At 41.2% G+C, this 18,319-nt stretch overlaps 1 protein-coding gene across 2 annotated transcripts in view; it reads left to right on the top strand.

Annotated features, from left to right (window-relative positions):
• LOC121884975 (cytohesin-3) overlaps positions 1 to 18,319 on the top strand; it is a 36,101-nt gene that overhangs the window by 8,565 nt on the left and 9,217 nt on the right. Inside the window, exons 1-9 of one of the 2 annotated variants that reach the window (XM_042394120.1) lie at positions 4,935 to 5,164; positions 13,034 to 13,116; positions 13,468 to 13,532; positions 14,524 to 14,590; positions 14,774 to 14,892; positions 15,369 to 15,449; positions 15,932 to 16,044; positions 17,053 to 17,201; positions 17,781 to 17,892. In XM_042394120.1, coding sequence (XP_042250054.1) covers positions 5,017 to 5,164; positions 13,034 to 13,116; positions 13,468 to 13,532; positions 14,524 to 14,590; positions 14,774 to 14,892; positions 15,369 to 15,449; positions 15,932 to 16,044; positions 17,053 to 17,201; positions 17,781 to 17,892 — 937 coding nt within the window. In that variant the 5' untranslated portion in view covers positions 4,935 to 5,016. Of the gene's footprint in view, positions 1 to 4,934; positions 5,165 to 13,033; positions 13,117 to 13,467; positions 13,533 to 14,523; positions 14,591 to 14,773; positions 14,893 to 15,368; positions 15,450 to 15,931; positions 16,045 to 17,052; positions 17,202 to 17,780; positions 17,893 to 18,319 lie in introns of those variants that run through there. The other variant, XM_042394121.1, reaches the window with a different exon arrangement.

Below are 18,319 nucleotides of genomic sequence, written 5' to 3'. Positions count from 1 at the left end.
GGTTGTCATACATGCCTGCGAGCTGTCAAGAGGTCATACATGTGCTTTAGTTTCATGGTAAAACATTGGACTGCCAGCAGTCATCACTCCGTGCAGAAGCCTTAGAGGAGGAGGAACTTGAGCTGCACGTTTTCTGTTAGTTTTCAGATGAGAACAGCTGATATTCAAATGCCTGACATGGAAAAAGTTCAAACGTTTCATGAACTTATATGTGAAGAGCTCCTGTATTCCTGCCAGCCCCATCGTGTCTGCCCTGTTGCTATTTTTGTCTTTCACGTCCTGTATTCAGCTTACTGTTGGTTAAAATAACTTTTTAATTTTTTAATAAAATGATAAGTAGGTCTACTACACCCCCCCAAAAAAAACACCTGGCAAGGAAGCAGGCAGTTAAAACTTTTAAAATATTTGTTAATCTAACGCATTGATTATGAAGTGATTCTTTTGCTAATAGCTTATTGATTAAGTGGTATTTCCATCTACTTTTAGCTATCCCTTACATTTCCCTAAGGGCATGTTCTCTTTGTAATTTGTTGGTGTCACGTTAAGCTGACTTTACAATACACCCCTGATATTTGACCCATGCCAGGCAAATTAGAGCACATTCTAAAATAATTGAGTATTGAGAGGATATTGATGCAGTGTCCATAGGGAAGGTTCATCAAATCTCAATTGATCTTGTTCATTTAGCTACATTTTTACTAATGGATTTGGCCATTAATGCCATGCTAAAGCTGCAAGGACTAAACCTATAAGGTCACTCCACATCTCTGCATTCATGCATCCGAGTTTCACCTGCTTCTGTAGGAAAAACAAGTCTGCTCCTCTGGGAGATGATGCAAGAATCAGAACTGATGTTTACTTCTAATCAGTGCTCAAGTAGTGAGATTTAAGATAAAAGGTTAAGTAAAAGGTTCTTGTGTTCAGAGGCCTATAATGTGGAAAACCCCTTCATGCAGAACCTGGGGAGGAGTGATGATCTGACCCGAACTGCCCACATTTTCTGTGTAATAAAGAAATCCTGGCTCAGGTTTTAATTCTGTTATGAACTCCCTTTCTCTGTCTCCTCCTCCTCATCCGCCTCTTCTTCTTCCTGCTGTCTGGGAACAACAAAAGCAGAAGTCCTACTTGGCAGCTGGATCGTCTCTTCATCTTTCTGTCTCTTTCTCTCTTGGTCTATCGTGTATCTCTGCTCTACTCTTTTCCATAGTTAAGGCCCAATATAAACAACAGTATTGCTCCCTCCTCCGTCTGCCTGTCACGTACAAGTCCTGTCTGCTCAGGGCCGCCGTATCAGACTGTGGGCCAGTGAGACACTACAGTTATTTCCTGAGTGAGTCAGTCAGGACTGTGGGGGTCCTTACAGAGGCCCTGCTAAGAGTATCTTGAAGACTTGTATGTCCTGACAGAGTATACAACCTCACAGCTGTGTTGCCAGGTTTACTCAAGATGCAACGTATTATTGTGTTGACTATGTGAGCAGTTTATCCAAAGAGCAGTTTTACTTTCTTTGCCTTTTACAGTCTTGTCCAGTATTTCATATGGAAAAAAGCAAAGATTAGAGAAACAACACTAAGCAGGAATTCAGACCAAAAACAGGCCTGTGTTAAAACATAGCAGGGAGCTGTGTTGGCTGAGGTGTGTTGTTTCAGGTACCAGCAAGACATGAACTACGATCCAGGAAGTCCAGCTTGAGTGACAGATCCATAAATTTGAAGCCTCATCAGACACCAAAACACTGCACAGTGTTTTATAATACTTAAAGACAGGATCTTACATCTCTGGAATGTTATCAATGTAGAAACTATTTTATGTTTTGTTGTTACTGTCCTGTGATCAGTCGTGCATGGTGGAAGGAAAGGTGACATTGTGTGGGGTGTGGTGATATTATAAAAGGAGTTGGAAGCATTGCAGTCATTTCAACAGATCTAGCTTTACATCCAGCGAAATGAAAATCCTTCAGGGCTTAGTTTGACCCCACACATGCAAACTTCCTCACTTGGGAGTTGGTGTTATTGTGTAGCAGTTAAACCACTGGCCAATTAGGAAAGCTGTTGTCTAGACATAGTGTGAGATTATCAAGAACATTAAGTACAACACGATGGAGAAGAAAAAACAAAGCTGCGGTGAGGTAAATCTCAAACATACCTTTACTATGACTGTCAACCTGAAGATTGTGTATGAGGTAAATGGCAAGCTGTCGTGATCACCATCTCCCTTTCAAAGTTCTTTGCCTAGTTTTTACTTCCTTTTGAGAAAGCAGACACATAGTGAAAGTCTGGGTACGATGGAGACTGTGATAAGATAAGAAAATGTCTCAGTTTTTACAACAACAAATGGCCTGGTCGTTTATCAGTTGCAAAACATGCAAAAGTGTGGTAAAAATATGCATTTAGTAGGGATAATTTAGTACTTTGCTGTAGAGGTAATGACGCGTGAGGTAAGATCAACAAACATAATGAAAGACCATCTCTGCTTGCAGTCAGGTTCATAATTGAGCAAACATAAAGAACAACGAACCCTACTGCCAAAACGATTCAACAAATTTGTCTGACGATTGCTGATTTATGATGTCCCAAAAGTAAACCAATCAGAGGCCATTTTTTCAAGTCCAAAGGGAAGAAGAAACATTTATTTTAGAGTGAAATTAGGCAAAAGCAGTACTTGTTCATGAATAAGTGACTGTAACTAGTGGGTTCTGTGAAGAGACTGTGTTCAAGTGTTGCTTCAAGGGATTGTGTTAGAGGTTTTTGGAGGCTTTGAAGAATCAAACGGCCACGTTGTGTTTGATGTAACCTCTGATTTTCTGTTGTAATCTAATTTTCATAAAGGGGGTGTTGTGAATGTCTCTTCTGAGATGAGAGCTAACAACAAGTGACTGCTGCAGACTTTCTTTAAGGTGAACAAACAGTTTGCATTTGACAGGCCTTTCTGGGACACTGAGTGACTAAAGTTAACATGGATCACATTCATCAACCAGAAGTTAATGCTGATTCATGCACTGTGTATCAGATATTTTACACCAAGTATTGCCTCCAAAGATAATAGCATGGTTTTCACATCAGATGTGTTCACCAGTCTGAAAGCAGCATTCGTCCATCCTGAAGAGACATGTGGGAAGTTGTTGTCTCCATTTCTACAGATGACGGTGAAACCTTTCAACTTCTTTTGTTTTTGCCCACCAATTTGGTCCAAACTGAAATATCTCCACATCTACTGGATGGATTGTCATTAAATTTAATTGGTGCAGACATTTCTGGTCTGCAGAGGATGAAACCTACTGATTTTGCTGATTCTGACTTTTCTTGTAAACCCACCACTTATTGTGTGAAATATCTCAACAACTGGATGGTTTGGCACAAAATTTTGTATTGACATTCATATCCCCCGCAGGATGAATTTAAATGATATAACAATAACATCATCTGGTCAAAATTTCAGTTTGTCCAATACTATGGTTTATGACTAAATACCTGCAAAACTAATGACATTCAAATCAGCGTTGTGTACTTTGTGTTGCCAATAAGCAAAATGTTAGCATGCTAACACAGTAAACTGTGATGGTAAATATACAACATACCTGTATGTTATGAGCATGTTAGCATGCTGACGTTAGCATTTAGCTTAAAGGGAAACTTTGCATTTCCCCTGTGTTCGGTAAACACACCATCAGTAATTGATTGGACGGGACCGCACACAATGCATTCTGGTTGTTGTAGGATTCCCCCTTAAGAGCGATATGAGGAATCTACAGCCTTTTTCTCAGTTTCTCTAGTCATAGGGCATCAATTTCAAAAATAATTGCACGTTTCTACTACATAGGTGACCTAGTTTTAAGAAATCATCATATTCACAGTGGTGAATTTTCCCTTTAAAGCACCACTGTGACTCTGGTCTTATTTTATTGATTGACCTCTGTGAAAGCGGAAAAGCAAGGGGCTGATGGGGAAAAAAGTTAAATATTGAGGTGGTCATCTTTGAACAAAGCACCCAAGATTTTTATTTGGGAGTGTTTTACTGACGAAATAAAACATAAATCATAATGCTGGTGAAATCAATACTATTATATCAAGCATTATGAGGCAAGTTGGAAACGAGGTCAATATTGTCAGTGTTTATTAACGTGAAGGGAGGAATCTGAAGATAGTGACCATTGTGGAAGAATATTTTGGCCGATCTGTGTTCCTTTTGAGGGGAGAATTATCTCTAACTTTTACTCCAGTATATGCAGTTAGATATAGTGGGCACTCTATGTTTGATTTTTGAGTCATTCCTAATAAAAATAGTAAAAGGACACAATCATAGATGCTAATCTAATGTTTGCAATAGTGAGGATGAAACCTCAGAGTATATAAAAGTGACTCAGTGAAGTGGACAGTAAGCACTATAGACTGGAGTGGCTGCTACTCCAGCCTCATAAAAGTTGTAGCCGATGCTCACAAGGTGAGCGGACTGTATTTGAAACAAGTGCACTCTGCTGCTGTTGTGGTGCCCTCGTTGTTGCTGATCTGATGTGAAATGCTGACCAATACCCCATCATCATCGTAATAAATATCCAAAAGGCTTTGTGAAGCAAATATGGGCCTTTTGATATCTACAAGTGCTGACGTGAGAACAGTGTTCTCCAGGTGAAATGAGGAAAGCAGCTGTGCGTGTCTGTGTATGTGTGTCTGTGTTAGACAGAAAGAAAAAGGGAGCAGAAGCAGACGAGCAGAGAGTTTTAAAAAATAAAAAAGCTAGGAAGTGGATAGAAAGAAGGGATGAGAGAGGAGGTGTATAGAGAGCTAGTTAGACCAGACTGGGCGGTTGCAGTAGGAGGAATGTGGGCTATTTCCATACCACTACTGTCATCTGTCAAGAGGCAGGAGCTGTCAAAGAGCCTGTCAGTGCGTGAATGTGTTTGTGTGTGTGTGTGTGTGTGTGTGTTCCTGTGTGTTTGAGCATGCTTGAGAGCTGTGAGTAGGAGTAACGCCGAGGGGGAAAAACAATACACACCTACCAGCCACAATTGCAGCTTACATGAGCTTGAAAAAAGTGGCTAAAAGCAGTGTAACTGTGAAGCTCTTACAACAATCTACAGCACTAATACTCACTGATCATAACAAGGACATCTCTGCTGATGGCATGTCAGTCATCATGGGAACTGGAGAGAGGAAAAGGCAATGTGGTATGTATTTTAGCAAACTTAATAAGATTTGTGAAAGGATTTTTTTAAATCAGATTGAGGTGTCGTATTTTAACCTGTAGCGCTGTGATATGGACAGGTTCTATACACTGAAATGAATGGGAACAGTGGGCCACCAAGGTTGCAAATATTTACAGCAACCAGAATTTGGTGTTGACTGTATCATGAAGTTGTGTAAGTGCTCGTTAATTAGCTTGTGGTGGGAATGGCCTCATGTTTACATGGTTGCTATTGTAACGGGAAGACCAGCCCAGTGGTCTTAATCACAGCAGACATCCCCTCTATTGTCCTGCTACCAGCCTGGTGAAAATCAGGAAGTGTTTCACTGACTGCATTTTCTCGTTTGTTGTTGGTTTTTTGTCGTCTTTTTGCCTGAGATTGTCGTGGAAAACACAGGTTTTATCAAGTAAGCTTTAGCAGAAAGTTGAATAAAGTGGTTTTGCCAGTTTTAGCTCCTTAAATCATGTATATTTACATACAGCACACTTTATGCAGTGTGCTTTATCTGCAGTAAGTTTTGCTAGATGTGCTGCTGTTGGTTTCTGTTTGGTATGGAAATTCACTAGCTTCAAATTTGCATTGATTGCAAGATCAGATGTCTGCTGCTCTTTATGGTTTCTTCAGTGGACCCAAAGTTTCAGTGGACATTAATGTCATATGCTTCATGTACATCATGATTTATTTGTTAAATCTGTTTCCATTGCACTTTGTCACATTTCATTCCAAGTGTAAAGACTTTCTTGCAATATCTCAAGATTTTTCCCTAAAATGTTCAGCATTTCCACGACTTCAACTTAAAACAGATTGATGGAAATGTAACTTCATAAACTGGGCAACTGAACAAATTAAGCCCTGTTTTAACTCTAAACTGGTTTAGACTTGGGCTGAATATCTACCTGATCACTGTTGATGAAGGACTGTCTTCAATGACAGACAGCACTGTCTTTCAAGTACTGTCTATTTATACTGTTACATGTGTGTAAAGGTTTGGACACATTTTCCCACTTGAGTGGGGGAATGTGTCCAAACTTTTGACTGGTACTGTATATACTTTGTGTAAATTATTCATGTTTCAATGTGCACTTAATTCTAACATCCATGGACAATCATGCACCTTACTACCATAGCAATATTCACCTGACTTGCACTAATATAACAGTGTACTATACGCATCACACCAGGTACATTAAAGGGTTTTCAAAACAGTCCCTGCTCTCAACTGGATTCCAATGCGACAATAAGCACTTAGTCAAAAAAATAGGAGCACTAAATGTTTATTCTGATTGAAACATATCTCAAGGCTCAACAAGTCAACTATTCAGCAAACATCATGTATTTAAGTCCATCTTCTCTATTGCTCTTGGTGCCAAGGATATAGGGAAGGCATGACTATTAGAGGCATTAAGTCTGTTGACTTTGTGATCTGCCAATAAAGCCTCGATGGTCACATGCATCAGATGCCAATCTCTTCAGTATCATCAGAAGCATCAGCCAGTGAACTGTCTCAGGACTTCAGTCTTCCTGCCTGGGCTATCTGTCGGGTCGACTCCTAGATTCCCATACTGACTAGAATGAGGAACAGGACAGTAATGAATTATTCAAGACCCTGAGTAGTTTTCAGCTGTCAGTTGGAGTCTAGCTGGGGCAGCAGCTCTAACATGTGGGTCAGCACTGTTAAAAATAAATAATAGCCGTGCTCATTTACTGTAACCTGCACAGTGATCACTGACTCCAACAAAGAATATCATTGAGATTATGTAAGCATGCGTCATGAGCGGACCTGAAACACAGCTTCTCTTATCAGTGGCGTGAATGATTTGCATGTGATCTCTGTTTCCTTTTGATGACCCCTACGACTGTCTGGAGCAGAGCAAGTCATAAGTTACAGTTACAATGGAGTCATGAGATTTTACCACTAATGATAGCTTATTATATACCAACTGTGACAAAACAATGACCTGAATGCTGAGAATAAAGAATGATTTGATCAAGTTTTCAAACTTTGTGAAAATGTTTGACTGTACTGCATTTTAAATTTATAAGAATAGTAACTTGTGTGTCCATTTACAGTGCAGCCAAACAAAGTTGTTTTACTAAAGAAGAAAGTTGATAATTCTAGGGCTGCAACTAATTATGATTATTGTTATTATCGGTTAAAAAATGGTGAAAAAGGCCTATCACAACATTCTGAAGTCCAATGTGACATCCTCAAATGTCTTATTCTGTCCAACCAAAAGTCCAAAACCCCCAAATATTAAATTTACAGTAATGTAAGTCTCAAAATTGAGAGCCTTGAACCACTGGCATTTTTGCATGAAAATTTACTTTTTGCATGAAAACATTTATTTGATTATTTAAATAGTTGACCATTAATTTTCTGTCGATCGACAAATTGGTAAATTGAGCAATGCAGCTCTAAATGATTCACCAAAAATCACTTGGTTGTCTTGGTTGTAGATACATCAGTGCTATCCTCAGCATCAAATACATTGCCAGTGAAATGGGAGGCTTGACAATTTGAATCCCGCGCTGGACTCAACAATGAAAACCGCGATATATATACACATGTTTGTCGCAGGTGGAGAGGAAATCCTCCTATTGGCCAGACAGCTCATCCAAAGCCTAAGGAGGCAATACAACACTGAGCTCTCTGACAAGCAATTGGGTAAGGCAGCACAAAAACAACTCTCAGAAGGCTTGGCTAGAATCAACCAGAGCCGGCTCCTAGGAAAGTACAAGGTGCGGCGCTACAACTTCACACTGTACCAAAGGGTGATGTGGCCACTGAAAATGTGTGAAATTCCCTCATCAACAGCCAGCGGAATGGACAGATTAGCCAATTTGTACATCTGAAAATGGTTGGGGCTAGGACCACTGTTTCTCTGACATAGGACTCTTCAAGGCAAAGTCACTCTAGCTGCCGATTCAATCCATAACCCTGAGTTACAAGCAGGAGAAGTCTAGATTAGTCCTGGAGTTAAGAGAGTTCACAAAGCCACTAGTGAGGAATGCACATGTCCCCATCAGAACAGGCCGGAAGTGGCAGGCAAACATGAAGGTCAACAAGGCCACTAGTGGACCGCAACATCAGGAGATTGTCGGTAGGGTGCAAGTTGGATGAGCAGAGCTTGGCTGGGGAGAAACTCCATGCTTCTGGTCCAAGGCCACGAAAAAAGAACAAAAACCATGCTCGTGCAAGGGCAGAACAGGAGCACTACAAAATCAAGGCAGTATTGTTGACAGGGAAGTTGGACTACATGGGAGGGCACTCTCAACATATCGGTCAGCTGGGCCGATCTGTGGAAGATCCTACAGGCCAGACTCAGTTTCCTACTTAGGGCGACCTATGACACTCTGCCATGCCACAGAAACCTTCATCAGTGGTTTGGAAAGGAGGAGAGCTGCCCCCTCTGCAACACCACCAGTGCTAGCCTACAACATATGCTGTCAGGGTGTAAGACGGCACTGACGCAGGGGTGCTACAGATGGCGACACGACCAGGTCTTGAGGAAGCTGGCTGAAGTTTTGAAAAGTTGCAGGCAAGCTGCAAACAACAACCAGCCCACAGTTGAAAAATACCTCATCCAGTTCATCAGACCTGGAGAAAGGTGGGAGATGCTGGCTTGCAAGGCCTTCAAAGACTTCTTTCTCCAGGAAAGGATTGGAACATAAGGGTCAGCATCAGTACACAGCTGCATTTCCCTCCTGAGATCAGCACTACACCACTCCGACCGGACATAGTGCTTTGTTCTGCTGTTGCCAAGACTACTCTACTTATTGAGCTCACCATCCCTCGGGAGGAGGGAATGCATGCTGCCCACAAGCGTAAGAGGACAAAATACTCAGAACTGGCTGCTGAGTGCAGGGAGGTAGTCTGGACTACTATCATCTACCCTGTAGAAGTAGGCAGTCAGGCCGTCATCAGCACATTGCTTTGGGACGTAGGTGTAACTAGGGCGAAGTTCTGCAGAGCAACGCAAGTCTTCGCTGAGGACGTGGAGGAGGAAGGATAAGAATTAGGGGTCCAGCCAATAAGAACTGCTCTGCCACTAGGAGATGTTCAGAGGTTAAAACATCAATGAGCGGTGGTACCCGGGTGATGACCCTGCAGCTGACCCCATGATACCATGGGAGGCGTGACAGAAAAACGGTCACTAAGAAGGTGCATCAGTGTACTTAATCAACTCAATCACATTTCACTTTGATGATAAACTCTTTCTCAGCATACACTTTCTAAATGACATCATGTCCGTGTTGCCTTTAGCGGGACACATTGATCATTTCTCCATGATCTCGCTCACCTTTCTCCTGACCCTCAGAGATGTTTTGGTTATGGTTGGCCAGGACGAGATAGCTGGAAGAAATGGTGAGATTGGAAAAAGGAAGATACAAACTCAGTGACCTTCTCTTTGGAAAAAGCCTGGACTACGTGTCCATTTGAGAAACCTTCAGCACAGTGGCAGTTACTGATTCGCTTTGAGAGCAAAGGGGGGGAAAAGGCTAAGTATGCAAGTTTGAACTATTATGATGATGTATTGATTGTTACTGGAACAGCAGCCCCCCAAGTCATAATATGAAAAGGCTGAGTGGTGTTGCATCGGTAATCTATGTGGCTCTGTCAGAGGTTAAGCAGGGGGTGTTTGTATATATAACCTAATATGGATTATTTTTCAGGAGGGCTGCTCACTCTACAAATGCACACACACACAAACACACACTCACAGATTCCTAGACTTTCATGTATAATGCATCAGATGTCCAGTTTTGACTGTACAGTAGTAGTTGCCCTCACAATGATATCAGATTACTCTGCGTTTTCCACCAGCTACAAACACACAGCAGGGGGAATTGTTACCCAAAACAGATTCCGTCTCCTCAGACAATTTGTCCCATTCTTTGGGCCAGGCAAGCTCTTTCCGCCAGAGTAGGAGGGATGGAGGAGTGTTTTGCGCATTACAGACGTAGGTTGCCTGCAGGGTCTCTTTGCTGCACAATTACTGCTTTATGAGGCTGCTTAACTGAAGCCAAGGAAGGAGAGCAAAAGAGGCAGAGAGTGTGAAGATGTCTGGTCTGATCTCCGTTTCTACATCACTCTAGGCTCTTCCTCATTCTTTGCTATTTGGCAGTGAGAGCATCCTTTTGTGTCTTTGCTTAGACATTGCCTCTTTGCAACTTTTTTCTCTTTTTATGCTCTTCAACCTCACAGACCCTTCAGGGGGGGTCCATTATTACAAACTAATGTTGCATGGATGAGTGAAAACAGGAATTGATTATAAATTCCAGAAAAGATGCTAAGTTTCCTAAAAATGAAAATATATCATGTTGTGTATATATAATATAAGTTATCTTTTTGTGACCAACTTTTTTGTAGTTGACAAAACAATCTCACCACAAGATCCACTTAGTGCTTGTTCTGGAGCTTTTGATTGTATGACATAATCTTCCTCAGCAGATGGAGTTCCTGAGTTCTGGAAATATAGATGGTCAAATTTCCATTTTTTCTGAGTACTTGAAGGATGAGGAATCATTAGAGTCAATTTGCAACAGCTAATCGATTAACTGATTAGTTGATCAACAGAAAATTAGTCAGCAACTATTATGATAATTGATAAGAGTTATGTTTTAGACCAAGTGCCAAATATTTGATGGGTTCAGGTCCTCAAAATTGAAAATTTATGGCATTTCCTTGTCTTACATGATAGTAAATTGATCATCTTTGAGTTTCGGAGCATTGGACGGCCAAAATAAGACATTTGATGAGATTACCATGGGCTCTAGGAAACTGTGATGGGCAACAGTTTTTGATTTTTTTTTTATAGACCAAAATGATTAATCGGAAAAATTGGAAGATTAATCAATAATGAAAATAATCATTAGTTGCAGCCCTACCTTAAAGAACTAAAGTTTTTTTTGTTGTTGTTTTTGTCAACTACTGTTACCAAGGTCAGGAACAAACTTTGGTGTGATTTTTCACACCAAAGCACATGCTTATAGAACTAAACATAGAAATGCAAAGTAAGACGGAAAAAGAAAAAGAAAACCCTGTGCAGACATCTGATTCATCCTCCCACAGTCCCATCTACCCATCTTCCATCCCTCTTTCCACTCCACAAATCATTGAAAAAATTTAACATGACAGTCTGCACATGAACAATTGCAGGCATATTCAATTTAAATATAATATTTAATTAAATCAGCAGCGGCTGTCTTAATGGCAGCTGTTTTCTTGTCATTAAGAGCATTTACACACATCCTTGTCATTTCTAGAGCTAAAAAATGGTGAAAAGAGGACACCCATTGTTTAATATATATAGGCTATGTGGGGGTTTCCATCTTAAATAGAAATTTCTTATTGCGATCAAGCCAGTATGAGAACCTTCTTTTGATAGCTTGACAAATTAAGGGTGAGTCATTTAGTCTTATAATGCTCGGTAGACATGGTATAAATACCACATTAACATTTATCCCACTTTGCACGTTTGAATGATCATTTTAAAAAGCTGCTTTTTTATTTTTAAGTGTGACATATCTTTTTTTATGGTTTGACTGCCTCTGTTCATATCATCTCTCTCTCTTCTGCTTCTCGTCTTTAGTTTTGTCTTGTAGAAGTTGGTAGATGCAGTGTGAGCATCAGTGTGTGCATGAGAGAGATGATCACGCAGTTAAAAATGCCATCTACACCCATCTGGATCCCTGCTCTCTTGACTGGCTGCTCGTCTGTGATAACATGAGCCCCATGCCCTCAGAACATTATAACCTAATGGTCCATGCTGCTTCTGTCACTTTGTCTCACGGAGCAAGACAGAGGAGAGAGAAGGATTTAAAGAGTGAAAGAGGGAGATACACTAGATAGATAAAGAAGAGAGAAAATAACTTTACTTCTCTCTCTTCATTATTTACAGTTGGTGGGGGAAAAAAGCGTCTGAATTGCAAAGCTGCTTAGCGGTATGATTCAGTTGGGGGATTTGAATCTGCTCTCACCCCCACTTCAAGCACTGGAGTGGGGGCGGACAAAGAGGGAGATAGAGGGGGAGTGCGTGCATGTGTGTGTGTGTGTGTGTGTGTGTGTGTGAGTGTGTGTGTGTGTGAGAGAGAGAAACAGCGTAGGAGAAGCACAATCTGGTATAGCTCCATGTGAAAATGACCTACTTCCTGTCAGCTTGCTCTCAAATGGATTGCTGTTTTTCTGATGTGCGCAGGAGAAGAGGGGGAGGTCCTCGGAGGGGTCTGGGGTAGCAGTTGACGTGGCACGGTTAAATGAAGTATAAGTAGGTGGCTCTGGGGACCCGCAGTGTATGAATGAAATAAATGTAAGTGTGTGTGAAGTGTAAATTCTGTATGCATAGCTTGTATAATGTGTACTCACCTGCGCATACATTGTTTGTGTGCTCTTCAGAGCAGTAGCACGTTTCATGATGCGCTGCTCACTCTCTGCCATGTTAATTACCCCGAAGACTCGACTATCAGAAAGCCAATATTTGAGGGGGCAGGCCTCGCCAGATGCTCAGTGGTCAGGTGTGTGTGTGAAACTCACAGGATGTTATTTATGGCAGTGATCTGCTTTTCAACAGGGATGTTTGTTTGGTTTAATATGAAATGAGGAACTTTTATGGCTTTTGTGTATAAGGGTTGGAAATGGCACTCTCGTCTATGAGTGTGTTAATTTAGGTCATGAGTTCTGTCTTTGGGATAGATTTGAACAGGTATGTGGAACTCGCTGTCGAGCTTAATCCCTGTGACTCTGACTGGCTAGGTGAATTAATTTAATCCATCCTCATAACCCTACCTCCTCCTCCTCTCTCTCTCTGTCACACACATGCTGTTTCATTTTGCCTCCTTTCTGTTTTCCAGTTCCTGAGGACCTGTCTTTGGAGGAAAGAGATGAGCTGTCAAACATACGACGCAGGAAAAAAGAGCTTCTGGATGATATTGAAGTGAGTAACAGTCCCACAATTATATTTTATGTGTTCCAGCTGTGGAAAGTTACCATAACATAGGGCTTGATATTATCCTCTATTGGCTTACATTTGAATTGTATCTTTACATTATGACCTGAAGAGTTATCAAATGTAATGCTATAGTGTTTATTGTTTTATATGTGATTTTTGCAAACAGTTGCCATGTTGTGATATGTCCATATATTGGAAACGTTTTCTATCACCTCTCAATGGTGGTATTAAATGGTGTGTAACCAACAAATTAGAAACTTATTTACTTGTTACAATATGTCTGTCTCTTTCTTCTCTTAAAATGATAACACACGTCTTTTATTTTCTGCTCTGCAGCGGCTGAAGTTTGAGATTGCAGAGGTGATGACTGAAATCGAGCAGCTAACCTGTGTAGGGGAGAGGTGAGCTCCTTGTGGTTTCCTTACTCTTACTCTTCCTCTTCCTCCACTGTCTCTTTCCTCTGTGTCTGTCTGGGTAAAAGCTAAATTTTTCATTCTGGAGCAACAACAGTTATTTTCATTATCAATCAGTCTGAGAATCATTTTTCTCATCTTTTACTCCATAAAATGCCAGAAAATAAACACAGAAAAGCAGCCTCATCTCAAATTTGATAAATGGAACCAACAAATATTTTTGCTTTATAAATGACAAATTACTATTGATTATCAATTGTTCCTGATTGATTTTCCATCAGTCAGCCAATTGATTAATTGACTTATCGTTCTCAGGACCAGTTCATTCTTTTAATAAGAGATTCAGCCATACTGTTTCTTCCACTGTGAGTGTCACACCTGTCGTTGTGTGTGTGTGTGTGTGTGTATGTGCGTATATGTTAATCCCCTATTGTATGAGGAGTGATTCAGGACAGTCCCCTGACTAAACATTAGCTAAACAGTCTTCATTCAGAGGCTTCCATTTGATTGGTTGATAAGGTGGAGTGAGGCCGTGTGTCAGGCTGTGTCTCAGGTGCAGCTGGCAAAGGGGTTTGGGCTATTTTCAGCACATGAGAAGTGTAGGGAGCATGCACAGAGACACAAAGGTGGAGATTTCCCTGTTGGGCAAAATGTGTTTTGAAAATGAATAACACCGAAATAGGAACTATTCTTCCAAATGGCTTCAAGATGGTTAACCCTCTGAGGGGACACTGTCTGTCTTTGCACAAGTGCTGCACAACTCTACTTCTGCATTTCAGTTTTTTCAGTTTACACCCACTGTAAACTCAGTCTTCAGTTTACAGAGCAGTAAATAAACAAAGTGATGGTGTGTCCTGGATGAACCCATCACAAACTGACAACTGACCTCACTAAACAAACATAGCAGCCTGGGGACAACACCGCACCTTTAACTGTCACATGACGGATGTCTCTATCTTTTTTTTTTTTTTTAATGCAGCAAAACCACGCAAAGAAACAAACAGATTGCTATGGGGAGGAAGAAGTTCAACATGGATCCTAAAAAGGTCAGTCCCTGACCGGAACAGATCTACTGTCTGTCAGAATCAATAAAGCTGAAAAAGTTGAATCCCATTTTTAGAAATTTACTGAAGTTCTTGAATGTAGTTTTGAAATATATCCAAGCCATCTGTCAAGGCTATTAAAACAGTATAAGACAGGTAAGAGTGCATTCTTTTTTTTTTAAACAGGGGATCCAGTTTCTCTTGGAGAACGATCTTCTCCAGAACACCCCAGAGGACATCGCACAGTTTCTCTACAAAGGCGAGGGGCTGAACAAAACGGTCATTGGGGACTACTTAGGGGAACGGTGAGCTCTCCAGTTTTCCCCCTGTTTTCCTTCCACCTTTATTTTTCCTTTCCCCATCTCCCTGTCAGATCTGCAGTGCATGCGCTCAGATGTGGGCATAAAGCCCCAGGAAATTGGTAGTCTGGATTTATTGAGCAGAGCAGCGGCGGGAGACCGTGCCAATAAAAGAACTGTGCGGACATGTGGTTCTTATCGAATAGAAATCAATGAGGATAAGACTGTCAAAACAACAGGGATTTTATGTTGCTCAGCTCAGCCGACACAGTGGCTTTCTGTCTGAAACTGGTGCTGTGAGTTGGCTGTAGGATCATACTTTCCACCTAGACCCCCAAATGTATGAATCTGTCACTCTACACTGCAGTGTATTTCCAAAATAACCCTGTTAACAGTTTAGTGTCTATTATTTCAGTTTCTGTTTGAATGAGAAGTGTGTCAATAGTTAAACATGTGGGACACGTGTTCCTCTTCTCCTCTAGGGATGACTTTAACATTAAGGTCCTCCAGGCATTCGTGGAGCTTCATGAGTTTGCAGACCTCAACCTCGTACAAGCCTTAAGGTGAGTTTGTGGGTGTTCAGACCAAAAATAGCACAAAGTTAAATAGAATGCAAAAGGGCTGCGTTAGTGTGGGCGTGTTCCTACAGTACAGGAACCAATGAGAAGATGAAATTGGATCCACTCTAGTTTGAGCAGTACATCCATTCATTTGAAATCTTATTGGACAACACAGTGCACAGAGGTTTATAATAATATGAGAGCAAATTTTACTACAATGTTATCATGGAATCAGTCGTCGTACGTCTTGACAGTTGCGATTTAAACAGAATTACACCATGCATGTTACAAAGTAATCTCTGTCTGTCTGTTCATTTATTCCATGGGTTCTTTCTTCTTCTAGATGTTAATGTAAAGAAATGAGTAGCTGAGGCATGTTGTAGAGTTTAAAATTCACAGTGAATATCCATAGACTGTCATGTACGTTTGCATAAATATTTCATGATCTGTCATTATATTCTCTGTCTTACTTCCTGCTGTTGCAGGCAGTTTCTGTGGAGCTTCAGACTTCCTGGCGAAGCCCAGAAGATTGATCGTATGATGGAGGCGTTTGCCTCCAGGTACTGCCAATGCAATCCTGGCGTCTTCCAGTCCACAGGTACTACACACACACACACACACAAATACACACCCAACACACACTACTGTATTAGATATATGAGTCAGACTCAGCCAGACAGTCCAGGACAGATAACATGGGCCAGCCAGACCACCTCAGCCTCAGATCAATGCTTCTGTCTTCTCTCATTAGACAGCTGGACCTGTCTGAGTGGTATAAATCTTTAGCATGTGGCCACAACACTGGAGATTTTCATAAAACACTGGTGCACACGAACCCTTTCTGACTACATAAATGTCTGGTTTTAGAGAATTTCTTTGAGGTTTCTTTCTCTTATCCTGTGCCTGAACTTGACAGGACCAACAGTCCAATTCTTCTACATTTTCCACCGTGGTTAGCAGGTTGCTTGCTAATCGTAGTGTAATCAGTATCAGTGTCTCCAGCAGTGATATCGCTCTTCATCTGCTGCCCCTGTGTTAAACAGGCGAGTGTTGAGGAGGACACAGGTGACAGCTTGGGTCATGATTATTGATGTGGTGCAGTGGTGACACACACAGACTTAGTTATTGGTCATGTCAGAGGGCTGTTGTGCACACAGGGTCGTAAATTACAGTGCAGAGGATGTTGACTGGGACAGTTAGTGTGTGCGGATAGATGAGGTAGAGGATGGTTAGCAGGAGTTACGATGTAGATTCATGAGATCAATGGATCATCTGTGTGTATGTGTGCGTGTGTGTATGTTCACAACCTGTCAGGAACACTCTGACTTCAATGCAACATGGCCTTGGAAGGCAGAATGTGTGTGTGTCCCAGAATATGTAGCTCTTTGTTGATTAAATTCTCTTTTTTATTAGACAGAGTCCTAAATTTGTTGCCGAGAAAATCGATTGATGGATTCCTGTCTGTTTAATCACAAATCATCAGTGCTGTGCTTCACATTTTGGTGTTTGATTTGGGCTCCACTGACTTGACATTAAATATCTTTAATAATTTCTACACTAATCCATAAACATGTTCTGATTTCACTGTGTTTAATCACCTCCACAGACACCTGCTATGTCCTATCATTTGCCATCATTATGCTGAACACCAGCCTGCACAATCCCAACGTCAGAGACAAGCCCCCCGTGGAGCGCTTCATCTCCATGAACAGAGGGATCAATGAGGGGGGAGACCTCCCAGAGGAGCTACTCAGGGTGAGAGCTTTGACTTTATTAGTTCGTTAGGTTTGACAAATGTATCCAATGCAGCGCAGGTTTGAAATACTGCATTTGGTGACTGTAACTTTCACAATTAAGATTAAGAATAAATGCTGTATTATGATTTAGCACAGAAAAGAGACCTATAGGAGGTATGCAAAGCAGAGAGTCATGCTTCACTAATTGAGACATAGCAGCTCAGCAGAATGAGATCTTCTTACGTGATCTCTCAAAGAAAAAGACATAAAAACAAGTAGATCTACACACGTATTGCAGGCTGACGTCTGTACCAAAGTGCCCTTGGTTTCATTTAAGTAGAAGACACTTTGTTAAAGACTTTCTCATCACCGTGCTTCCAGAGTCAGCGAAGTATGAATCATTTTCTCTCACTTTCCTACACTGAAATAGAATCTGTCAATGTCATGTTTAATGCGCCGTTAATCTGAAGACTGGGTTGAATGTTTGGAGATGGAGGCAGAGGTGTGTGTGTGTTCATCTGGAAGTGTGAAATGTGAACTAATGCTTTTCTGTTTCACACAGTTTGCCCTCTTATCTCTTTCCTCTCTCTTTGTACAGAATCTATACGACAGCATCAAGAGCGAACCCTTCAAGATCCCAGAGGATGATGGGAATGACCTGACGCACACGTTCTTCAACCCAGACAGAGAGGGCTGGCTGCTCAAATTAGGTTAGTGTGTGTTTCTCCGCACATTCCCCTGCTGAGGGGAATGCAAGACATCCCGGATGGCTTTATTTGGTTACTCTTGCACTTTTCTCTCCACAACTGTGGCTTTATCCTCGCAGCTGAACGAGAACTTAAATGGCTCGATAGAGGTTAAGGACAGAGGCTACTGTCTCTCACGCACTCTCGCTGAGTGGTGAGGTATCATGTTCTAGATGCAGTGAAATTTTAGTGAAGTGTTGCCGCTCAAAACATCAACAATATTGTGTTGTCTTTAACAAATAAAGATGAGATTCATAAATTTACTTGAGCAACATAACATGCTGAAAAATGTTCATGTTAGCTAGATGTTAGTCTATCTTTAAGTCAAGCTCAGTTTTACCGACTATCCAAAGTTCTCCAACAATGCCAGAGCAACTGTCATTACATGTAA

Source organism: Thunnus maccoyii, chromosome 18 (genome assembly GCF_910596095.1).
Source record: "Thunnus maccoyii chromosome 18, fThuMac1.1, whole genome shotgun sequence".
Classification (NCBI taxonomy): Eukaryota; Metazoa; Chordata; class Actinopteri; order Scombriformes; family Scombridae; genus Thunnus; species Thunnus maccoyii.
This window is presented reverse-complemented; position numbering and strand designations above follow the sequence as displayed.